This window comes from Homalodisca vitripennis, chromosome 3 (assembly GCF_021130785.1).
Source record: "Homalodisca vitripennis isolate AUS2020 chromosome 3, UT_GWSS_2.1, whole genome shotgun sequence".
NCBI lineage: Eukaryota > Metazoa > Arthropoda > Insecta > Hemiptera > Cicadellidae > Homalodisca > Homalodisca vitripennis.
In genome coordinates, this window is record NC_060209.1 from 109391802 (window position 1) to 109403794 (window position 11993).

An 11993-nucleotide genomic window follows, 5' to 3' on the forward strand; every position below is an offset into this window, starting at 1 on the left:
TTACGAACAGTCTAATGCGTTGTCTGCTTTTAATGTATTCTTCGAAATCTTTCAAAACAATGCGTTTAGTAATAAAATAGAGATTAAAAATTGTAATAACTAAGAGGAAATCAAGCCATGGATATATACATTTATTTGTTCAAAAATTGAAAAACAATTTTTTAAGTTTTTGTAAACACGTCATCTTAATAATGTAAATTGAAAGGAGTAGTATAAATATTTTAGACATAAAACTGTAGAATGATATTAAATGGAATAAGGATAACTTTTATAAACGAAAATTTGAAAGGTGCAATGGAGATTCCAAAAGACCATGGAAAGTTTGAATTAACAGGACAGTCTACATTGAATTGACAGGCTGTTTCTGTTTGATGACACATTGCCTCATAACGTGGTTTGAAAACAAATTGAAATATTAAAAAAAAAGAAACAAATAAAATAAAAATGGTAAAAAAACGGCCAAGATTGAGGAGAACGAAAAGAAATGTGTTGAATATTGCCAGACTACACGGAATTCCCACAGCAAGAGACTATATGACAGGCATATAATTTACGATATCTATATATTTAAAAATCTTTTTTAGGACCATACTTATCGTGGTATTTAAAAGGTAAGTTGAAAGCCATGGCTTTTACCTGAAAGAGAAATGCTAAGCATCAAAAGATTGTACGCAAAATAATGTTAATACTTATGTTTTACAATACAGTTTTAACTCAAATTAAACTGCTGCTGACACGTTTATACCTTCTTTGATGTTTAAGAAGTTCGTCAAAGAGGTTTAAATATTTGTTAACATTTTAATTTTGCCAAATATTAAGTACATCGTAGTGGCATGCAGATAACAGAGATAAAGCTATATTATACATTTTATTATAGATTGCGCTAATGAAGAATCAAAATTATGTAATGTATTTGAAATATTCTTTTGTTTTGTATTTTTTATATTATTATAAAAATGTTATACAACTCACCTTATTAAACACAGCTGTGAATATTTGCGTATAAGGCAATCAAAACTGGTTGGATTCCTTGACATTGTGGTATGGAATTTTACAGTGGCTTAGAAAAAACAGAGGAATGAACACTAACATGTTTCAGCCTTTCTTTCCCAGAACTGTAGGTTCGGAAATAGCAAGACTTCTACAGCTCAGAACCTATTATATATGATTGTTTTTTAATGTTACACAAACTTAGTAAGGATATTCATCCTATATCGGAACTAGATGTTTTTTAACCGTATTAGGCTTCTCAGATATAATTATACGAGTATATGTATATTTAATTCATATAGAAAATAAGGCAAACTACACTATGGCACTTTGCAAGAGCTCGAAGTAGAACCTTTTGGACCGAAGTAGATTTTTGAAGCCTAAATAATAACTAATATTACTAGTAAGATTTTCTACCGATTATACTGTACATGGGCATTATTCAGGTCCCTGAGTAACATTTAGGCCTATTCGTATTTGAAATATGCCTCAGGGTTACACCTCGTTGGTCTCTGAAGTTGCGAAAAATCATATTTTTTTATCTCTAAAGTTTCATCACAGTAAAAAGAATTGGATTAAATGAAAGAGCCCGTTAAATTTAATCAATTGTTATGTGTAAGCATAGTTTTATGTGGCTACAATCATATTTTAAATTAATGTACCCATTATTTTAAATTTGCTTACGTTTATGCGAAGGAGCGGGTAACTGCTAAGTACGAAGTACAAAGAGTTTTGAACCACTATAATCAAAATGGACGTTTAATATTCTATTAGTGTTATTATTTCATTGTATCTGACATGCAGATAAAAAACAGTTATCAATAAAACTAAAACGAAATGCCATTAGTAGTTATTATGATTTATTAAAACATGTTTTACACTAATTTATTTTAAAAATTTATTTAACATTTATTAACAAAATTATTTAAGTTTATATTTAGCTACGTATTTTTTACATTTCTGAATCGTTTGTTCTGAACACCATAGATAGTTTACAAACCATAAATATACGAGTATGTTATTTTTGATAAAAAAATAGCCTAAAATGACATACTATATAATACTACACTACATGGATAAATAAATAAATACGAATGATCATCTCAGCGTGCAAATTAGAACACATAAAGCGATTCTATTTAACATAGATTGGCGTTACATGTTAAGCATAAATGTAGTATGTTTTATATCAGAACAGACCAGGGTAACAAAGTTGGAGGGGGAGTTTATGGCCGTTTACCAGCAACTGGGCGGCCTCTATGAATACTCAATGGCGGTTTAGCTCAGAAAACACAAACAACATAAGCAGTTGCTGTCATAAACTGGCTGTCATCAGCAGAGCACTTACCATAAAATCTCTTGTGGTAAAGATTTAATTTTTATTGTCATATTCACTAATGAAAAAATGTTCAATAAACTATTATTACAGCAACACGAATTATAAGTTATTCATTCATTCAATTATACTTTTCAAGAAGTTACTAAGTAATATTTTTCACAGAAACACACACACACACACACACACACACAGACTCACACACACAATGTTATATTATTTTAATATCTTCATACATAACATAAGTGCTTTATTAATAAAAAATTTTCGATGGATATTAATACGTCTTATTTTAATAAAATATATACCAATTCATATATTTACGTTTATCATATTTATTACAATAATTTCTATGCATTTAAAAAATATAGTGATTAAACCTTAATATTTTTACTAATAGCACACATTTTAAATGTGTTATTATCAATAACAGAAAAGAGATATTTTTCTTACCATTTACTATTTTTTTGTACATTTAACCTTACAGGTCATGATACTTATATATTGAAACTTACTGCATTTATCGCTCTGTTCAACAAAAAACCCTCTAGAATTTATATTACATTAACTACGAAATTTGTTTTATACGTAAGCAAAATCGAGTTCAATGATTGTGCATAAGCGATATGCATAGGATTTGCTTCGTATAGGTATATCTTTCAGTACATAGAAAATTGTATAAATACTCCAATTGGAGAAAATTTTAAATAATCTCAGTAGAAACATATGAAATTTTATGAAATACAATGTAACATATTGATGAGAAGTTTTAAATTACTAAGTACCTAAATGAAATATGTGTTATCTAAGTTCTATAGTGTGTAACTCATAAAATATGCAACAGGGCTATAAGAAATCGACAGCTAACAGACGCCGGAATCTACAATAATGAAACTTCGTGAAAATTTTCATTAGTATAGTCAGTTGGTTTTCAAAATATATGAGAGATGATAAATAGAAAGAATCAAATCAAATCAAATCAAATGTTTGAACATTATTAATTTTAAAACAGAAATGAACTACTTCTTGATTGCTGCTCAGCACACATGGTGATTTGATGTGCGTATTATAACTACCTTGAAATATATATCTTTAGATCTCTTAAACGTAAAATACAGTCTGCTATTCTTTCCTGTAAAAATCATAACTCTGATAGGAAATTTATTCTTATGTTGAAAACCCAGTCAGATCTGAATTTATCTCTGTAGTCGGAACTAAGGAGGAAATGGTCAGTTGCTGTCAGACTGACAGGCGTGACACAAGTTTCCGGTGTTGCGATCAAAAACTTTCGCTGGCTCTGTGCAAGAGATACTTTAGAAACTGTTACTGTAGACGTAGCATACAAATTTAGTTTTGAAATTTAAACATAGTAATATATAATTTCACTAGGAACAATTTGCTCTCCAGGATAGCTAATATTGTTTTTGTTCATAATGTGATTTAAAAAGTTTGAGTAAGATATGAATGTTTCTCTTTCAAGGAATGAAAAGTGCGTCTTCTCATCACAATCAAAAGTTGACAGAATGTCTGTTTCAACAATATGAACTGGTTCATCATTACGGTTTAAAAGTTATGAATTTGCCATTTGGCATTGTGAACATTTCCAATACTTTTTGTTAGTTAGTTTAGTTAGCTTTTCATATTGTCATTATATTTAGCCATAAAAATATATTTACACATCAATAAGCAGCCTATACTTCACATTGTACATGATTTCAACCACTTAGAAAAACACTAAATTCTTATATAGGGGAGACCGGGGGCAAGTTGACGACGTTAAGGAATAAATATTTTTAATAAAATATTGTGATAAAAATAAAAGTCTTACGATACATAAGAGTTAAGTATAAGTCTTTACCTACATTTAATTTTTTTTTAATTATCATAATATCAATTTTTTGTTTGTAAATTTTAGTTCTTATGAAACAATGCAAAAATGTCATCTTGCCCCACCCCCGGGGCAAGATGACTTTTGCATAGGGGCAAGATGACGAATGTTATGGAGGTTTAAATAAACACGCTACTTTGTAAAAGAAAAGGCTGCTAGTCATTTTTATTTATGTACAAAAACTGACAAACTAGCAGTAGTCACAAACAAATTCCCCACCTTCGTAGCTTGTACAATTCTCGTGCCACCATTCACTGCACTTGGAACACTGGATCCACTCTTCAACTGGAGGATCGGAGTATTTTTCTTCACACCCAGGACATCTAACTTCACTGCCTTTTGAAGTAGAAGCTGTGTTCATACACCTAGGACGTTTTTTGTAGGGTCCAAACTTGAGTTTCTTTGAAACCTTTGAAGCTCGAAGCTCTTCTCTTTTCTTTTTTAAGCGCTCTTTTTCATCCTTCATTTCTTGCTTTACTTCCAAACACATTTTTACTGGCGTGCTTGTTATAATACTAGAACTTAACTTCTGAACTTTTCTTTTCTTATCCTTTGGTTTACCTTTAGGTAAAGGCTTAAAGTCGAAGACACTTGTATTCTTCTTTACCGGGATTGGGGCACAGTCTACTAGGCCTACTGTTTCTTGGCGTTCACTCAGCTCAATGGTTTCTTCTTCAGGTTCACCTGGAGTTTCTGTTGTATTTGATGTTGTTGATTGGATAGTAGGATTTTCATCTTCATTATAGCTAGGGTCTAGGCCTACATCCAGGTTCTGATCAGTTGTTTGTGATGCAGCAAAGTCATGTTCGTCGAATACAAGTGGATTATAAGGTTCTATTCCTGTGGACCTGAACCCACTAACGGCATTGCCAACAGTTGCAGCCTTGAAATAAGCAATGGTCAAAAGCTCACCAATTTTAAAGTCACTGATGGTCTGTCCTGGATTATTGACCATGAAGTTGTCACAAGCTTGACTGTAAAAGGTTTTCAGCGAACCAAAGAATGAAACGTCCAAGGGCTGAAGACGGTGTGTTGTATGAGGAGGAAATCCAACCATAACAATATGGTTATCTCTGCATAAGTTGATTGCCTCTAGGGTTATGTGGGTTCTGTGATTATCGACAAGTAGCAGGATAGGAGAATCAACTGTGGGTTTTGCATTGAGGATAAAGTGGTTCAAAAACTTTACGAACAACTCTCCGTTGCTCCAGCCATTATCGCTGCAGTGGCCCACACTACCTGGTGGAGCTCTTTCCATGAGTTCAGGTCGCATTCGCTTTCTGGCAAATACCAAAAAAGGGGGTAGGTAAGTTCCCGTAGCATTGATGCAACAAATAATAGTGACGTTCCTGCCTCTCTCCTCAGACACAACTTTAGAAAACTCTTCTACTTCCTTTTGGTGAAAATTACCTTAGGTAATTTATTGGGCACAGTAGATAGTCCTGATTCATCTGCATTGTAGATATTAGCAGCGGGAAAATTGTGTTTTTCTCGCACTTCCTTCAAAATGGAGAAGAAAAATTTATCAACACTAGGTTTGTTGAAACCCATTGCTCTTGCAACAGATGTTGCTTCTGGCTTACGCATACTAAAGTTGTGTTTTTTCATAAAGGTAGCCAGCCAATCCTCACCAGCCATTTTAGTTTCTTTATTAAACGGATGAGAAATCCCTAAGTGTTCTGCGTATTCAAAAACGAGTTTTCTGCACTGCAACTTGGTCATTCCAAAAAACATTTGGTCCATTACCGTCAAATAGTTGTGTAAATCTTGGAGCTGCTCTTCATTGAATACTTCTCTATATCTTCCTCCATGGACAGGCATATCCTAAAAAAAAAACTTGTTTAAGGGGAGCAGGAAAGGTAAAAAATTTATATTTATTTTATTTCATTATTTTAAAGTTTGGTACTTTTTAAGGTTTGGAAAATGTAAATAATAATCGTTGTAGGTTGCTTAGAAATGTTGTGATGAAGTAAATGAAAATGTTATGTGTATTTGCGTAAAAAGCTGGGGTACGGATTATAGTCTTGTCTTTGTAACGTGAGAAGTTGTTATACCAAAGTAAATTTTGTTTTTAATATCAAAAACAAGGTGGTAAATAATTTAACTTAAAACAAGTTGTAAATATAAACGTGGTGCAAGGTATAGGTGAAAATAGTTACCGAAACGTTCTTTTTCAGTCGGCGTCGAAGTGTTGCCTCTGGAACATTGTAAGTTCTCGCTGCTCCCAAGCAAGTCATTCTTCCCTCCTTGACCTCTGTGAAAGCAGTATCCATGTTGGTTTTTTCCCACTCTCCTCTAGAGGAAGTCTTTTTGTAGTTTCTCACCATCTCTGGAACCAAAGTAAAACTAAAAATCTGTACCCGCATATTAAATTAATAAAAATTCAATTCTAAAGTAAAATTGTTAAACAAAAGTGTAGATTAAATTTTTTTTAAATAAGTGGTTAAGTCTCACAGTGTCGTCAGTTATTAGTTTACTTAAATCAAAATTGTATGCATAACCATACTTCTTAAAAGTTTCAGCTTTGCACCAGTAAAATTAACCGGGGCAAGATGACGAACACGCCATCTTGCCCCGAGCGGCCGTAATAGAGTAGGTAAATTTTATTGGCATTAAGTTTAAGATAAATATAAACAAACATGGTATTTATGAGTAGCCTAATACATAAGGTAAATATAGGTAATATTGAAAATTAACATATCTTACCTGCGTATTCAATAAACCTTACGATGCAAAGGCCGAAAGTTACAAAAACGCACTCCAAAAACAACAAGCCGCTGTAACAACACACACAATGGCGAACTTGTCTTCACTGCCAGTTATTTCAGAGGCCATCCGTGTGGAGCGCTACTGACATTCGACCGGTGCTACTACCTAGCAACTAATTTGAGAAACTAACCATTCGTCGTCTTGCCCCGGTCGTCAACTTGCCCCGGTCTCCCCTACATATAATAAATTACATTTTAACGAGAGTATTACAGCTTTACTTTAAATAATGTCAGCATAAGAATATATCCCAGTTAATCAATTTGACATTTTGATTCATCATAACCTTAAAAACGGCTACTGTACAAGTGTTTCTTTTATTGAATAGGAATGAAAAAGTACATAATACTCAGAGGCTTGTTGTGGTTAAACAGTGTTAATGGTTTGTTTGAAATTCATTATTACGACAGATTATTCGGAAGGATAACAGTTTGACGCCATTTGCCATTGGCGTTTGGGCAAATATTCGCTAATCCGTTATCCTGTGATTATTAGAGAAATTACTTAATTTATTTTGATACAAGTGATACTTTTAGTTAAATTTTGTGTTTTAGAACTTAAAATGTTTAATCAAATGAACAATTATTTTATTTTTTAAATTTATTTTATAATTTGATTAAACTACTTTAATTCTTATTTAAATTTCTTTATAATCTTCACCGAGTGAACCTATTATAAAAGTTAGTGGTTATTTATTCTTTGTTCGAATATAATAAAAAGAAATCTCGAAATAATGATTATGCCTAAATAAACGATTAAAATAATAAATAATTCAGGATATTACCCTATCAAGAAAACATATATCCTTATCCAAAGGACAACCAGTACGACAAACTGAGTACACGACCATATGAAACATGTGGTATTTTTATTCATTGAGAAAAAGAAAGAATAATAAAGTAGAAATCAATATTAACAATTCAGTGACAAGATTTTATTTTAAAGCACTCTTGTGTTGTAATGCACTTCCCTAGTTCACCGGAACTTTTATTATTTGAAAACTACATAAACTAACCATGAAATGAGGATGTATCACGTGGAAAGATATTCCGATAAAAATTTCATAAGTAGATTTTAAATTTTCTATAAAAAGTTTTACACTTGGCTCTATGATGGTGCTTGGTCAATAATAAAGTATGCCTGAGCTTAGGTTTTGTATCAATCTTGTCATCCTTTCAATTAATATTAAATTATGGTTTTACCAAACTAAGACTGAAGTTAATGAGTTTAATTAGAATGTTAGTTTATTTATAAAGGTTATTTCGATATATAAAAAATAACGTTAGACGTGTTATGTACGAACAGTATTTTTACACTAACGAGTAACAAAACGCTTTGTTGACTACTACAGAATGTTTGGTAACGAGTTTTCACTACTGTGTGTCACCCACTTGTATCACACATCCTTTAAACACATCCAACATTTAGGCGGTAATTGTTAACATTGTTTGTCCCTCAGGAGATGTGCCTTTGTGTTGTACTCAACAAATAAAATACAATTATATTTTATTTTCAAAAATTAATGTTATAAATACAGTTACTTTTCTTACACGACCTTTGCGCTTTGCGCATGCAATAGGTTTTAATTTGTTTTCAAGTGTTTATTAACTTCATTTACTTCTGATTAGCTGTCATTTTTGAATTAGAACTCAACAGTATTCACGTAGTCCTCAACAAACCAAGTGGTTATCTTATTCACAGTGCGTAGTAGTTCGTTTAAACACCATATGGTTAGCTTTACTAAAAGTTCCATTGTCTAAGAATAATTTTAATACCTTATAGTTAAGGATTACCTAACATACCGATTTCTGGAATTTTTTTGCTTGTCGTATATTAGGGATTAACTAAAACACTGTGTGTAATGGATTATTTTATAAACCGTTTTATATTGCGGCTTATCTTACACACTGTGTGTTTAAGGAATTTTAAACACCGTATATTAAGCATTAACTTATACACGATATGTTAGGGTTTCATTTATGCACTATACTAGTGCATATATACCCACGACTTCGCTCGTAATTTCATTGGATTAGCAAGTGCATGAGTATTGCTAGTTCGAGTGAATTATATTTCCGACGCCAATGATGAGTTTTCCTCACTTGTTAGAATTTGAACTACTAACAATTAATTCGTCTTTTAACTTAGTCCCGTTTACATACGAACAAGTCCTAAAATTACATGACGAGTATAACGTAAATAAATTAATAACAGCATTTTGCTGCAAACGGTTACACTATTATAACGGCTTTGAGGTAGTTTAGGCCTCCTCTTATAGCTAGGTTACATGCCGTATGCTTAAAATATATTATTACTGTAACAACAAATTTAATAACTGTGCGTTATTCTCGATGCCACTATAGTTTGATAATACCAATGTAAAAATGTTGGCTATCCATCAGTCAAATACCATAAGCAACACTCGATGTTTATTGTACTCAAATAAAACCCTGTACTAAATTTTTAGTCTAAAGTTTTGTTTGTTTTCGAAATATCATTTGTATACACGGACAAAAATTAAATTGTTCTAGGCCCTCAAGTGATACGCTTTGTTAACATCACGTATTGATCAAGTATTAGTAGAATTATTACTTAATAGTATTTAAATTAAAAATTTCAAGGCAAAATTTTTATAGAATAATTCTGTACAAAAATGTCTTCACTTTTATAGAGTTTACAGTAATTAAACTCGCTTTTCGTTCTTAAAGTATCAATATTGTTAAACTTGCAAGTTCAAGCTCTGTACGTTTAGGTCAATTTTCGTTTACAAAACCTTGATTTACAAACGTTTTTGCAGAAAAGCTTTTTACTTAACAATGAATCAACCACCTATTATAAATGGCTATTAACTTTTTATTTTGTTCAATAAAAAATAAATGTAATATTTCCGTTCGTAAAATACGCTATTCACTGAGGTAAAAATAACTGACTGAGGGGTATAGGACAGTTGTCAAAGTCCAGAGCACATTTCGTATTCATGAGAATACAAGCATCTGCAAACAAAGTTCAAAGGGCAATATTGAAAGGTGTTCAGTAGTACACCTCAAAGAACTCATACATTTTATATCTTCTTCTATATTTTGAATTTCTAACATAAACCTTCAAGCGCAAATACACATATTAAGTTACATCTTTTCTTAAGGAATTATGTAACTATTTTAAAAACTGATACTTCACTATGTAACTCGTTTGGCTGCCGAAAGTTGTAAAGTGTGTCTGATGTATGTGACACAGAGAGATCGTAATTATTTCTCGCCTCTCATTAGACAGTTCAGAGGAGTCAGTGAACCAGTAAAATGGTAATCTAAGTTTTAAGTCTGGGCTAGCTCATTAACAATCGGTATATATTTTGACCACCCTGGCCAGATATTAAAAAATAATTTCTTCTTTAATTACAATTAGTGGTTTAAAAGAATTTATTTAGAGATTCTATTTTCATACTATCATTGATAAACATCAGTTAGAATGGATTAAAACTGAAAACCTGGAATAGAATATTATATATATATACATATATATATATACATATATATATACACATATATATATATATAATATATATATATATATATATATATATATATATATATATAATTTACATTTGTGGTTCCAGGGAGATCTAAGATTAACGAGATGTAAGTACAAACAATATTAAATGGAGAATTCTCTAAATGTTACAATATCAAGATCATTTTTCATGGTTTGATTTTTAAAATTGTTTTTTTTTAACATCAATATACTAGGATATATTTATCTTTGCAGGTGAGCAGCCCTATAGATAAGGACTTAGCAATCAAACTTAATTGTAATAATTGGTAATTTTTTATTTTTGCAATGGATAAAATGGATTGTATGAAAATTTATTGTTCATCAAAACCAGAACTGAACAGACTTACTTATTATAGTAAGAATGAAAGATTATGTGTGTCAATCACTTTATTCTTGGAAGTTATTGTTAAGGGCTTTTATTATAAAAATACATGTCTTTGAACATTTAATTAGAAACATATCAGTTTAGCTCTCTTTGTTCTAAATTATGTTTACTAATTATACATTCCATAAACATTAAGTATAAAACCGTTTAATTGGTTGTTCATTTGTGCTGATAGGAACGAATTTGAGAGCTGTTTTTACAATTTAAAGGTTTAAGTGCTTTAAAATGTATATTTACTTATTATATGCAATCAAATATCGATGAAAAATTTTAAATTGATCTTACTATCTCTCTTAAAACAATTATGCGGAAAAGGTGGCGTTACCGCTGCTCATCATTCTAAGATACTGAAGTAGCATGCTTAAAGATGTACGGGGTATATGATATTTATTTAATAAGCAGATGTTGGTTTTCAAAAACTTTATAATTCTGAAGGATTTCGCCTGTAGTTGGAGTATTACAAATTATGTGAAGATATTACTGGTATGATATTGTTAGACCGGCTTAGTCCAATACCGTCATTATAAACTTTCCGGCTGAGGTATGTAACCAATAGCTAGACTATGTCTTTAACATAATGATATTTGGGTATCATCTACTGTTAGAAGGCAGGAAAAAATGCCATCTTTTTCCGTTGATTTGAATCGGAGGGACGGTTTCACACAACCCGCACCAGTCTATATGGAGTGAGTACTCTTGTATTTATTTTCTAAACCCTGATATTCATTTGAGACCCTTCCTTCTCTTCTTCTAATATTGGCAGAGCTCCTCTTCGTGGCAAGTTAATAACCAGAAGGAGTAGAGCTCTTAGCTCTTCATGCTCTGTGTGCCTTCCTGCCAGTTCCATGATCCCTTTCACCAGCATGGTTTTATGGAGTTAGGTTACAACTGAAATGGAGGTGATTTCCTCATATCATATTTCAAAACCTTTTTTTTAATCTTAATTTCTTTATCGTATACCTTTTATTTATCTTTAAAAGTACATCTATCCTGGTTGTTCTAGATTCTGTTGCACAGCCTCTGTAGTTCTCGTCGAATTATCATTTACCGAGGTAAGTTAATTCCTAAACCCGCTAACA

At 31.6% G+C, this 11993-nt stretch overlaps 1 protein-coding gene across 1 annotated transcript; it reads right to left on the minus strand.

Moving 5' to 3' along the window:
• Nucleotides 1-5600: 5600 nt before the first annotated feature.
• Nucleotides 5601-7157, minus strand: LOC124358315. The gene is made up of 2 exons (XM_046810613.1): nt 6374-7157; nt 5601-6038 (listed from the first exon to the last, which is right to left on the minus strand). The coding sequence occupies exons 1-2, from the start codon at nt 6578-6580 to the stop codon at nt 5601-5603; spliced, it is 645 nt and encodes a 214-aa protein (XP_046666569.1). The 5' UTR covers nt 6581-7157.
• Between the last annotated feature and the right edge of the window lie 4836 nt (nt 7158-11993).

Bases quoted from the DNA above. Each gene is read 5' to 3' on its own strand.
- LOC124358315 (XM_046810613.1), bottom strand. From the start codon at position 6,580: ATGCGGGTACAGATTTTTAGTTTTACTTTGGTTCCAGAGATGGTGAGA. The intron at 6,039-6,373 runs GTAACTATTTTC...TTTTTTTTTTAG, and splicing joins GACTGAAAAAGAACGTTTCG to GATATGCCTGTCCATGGAGG.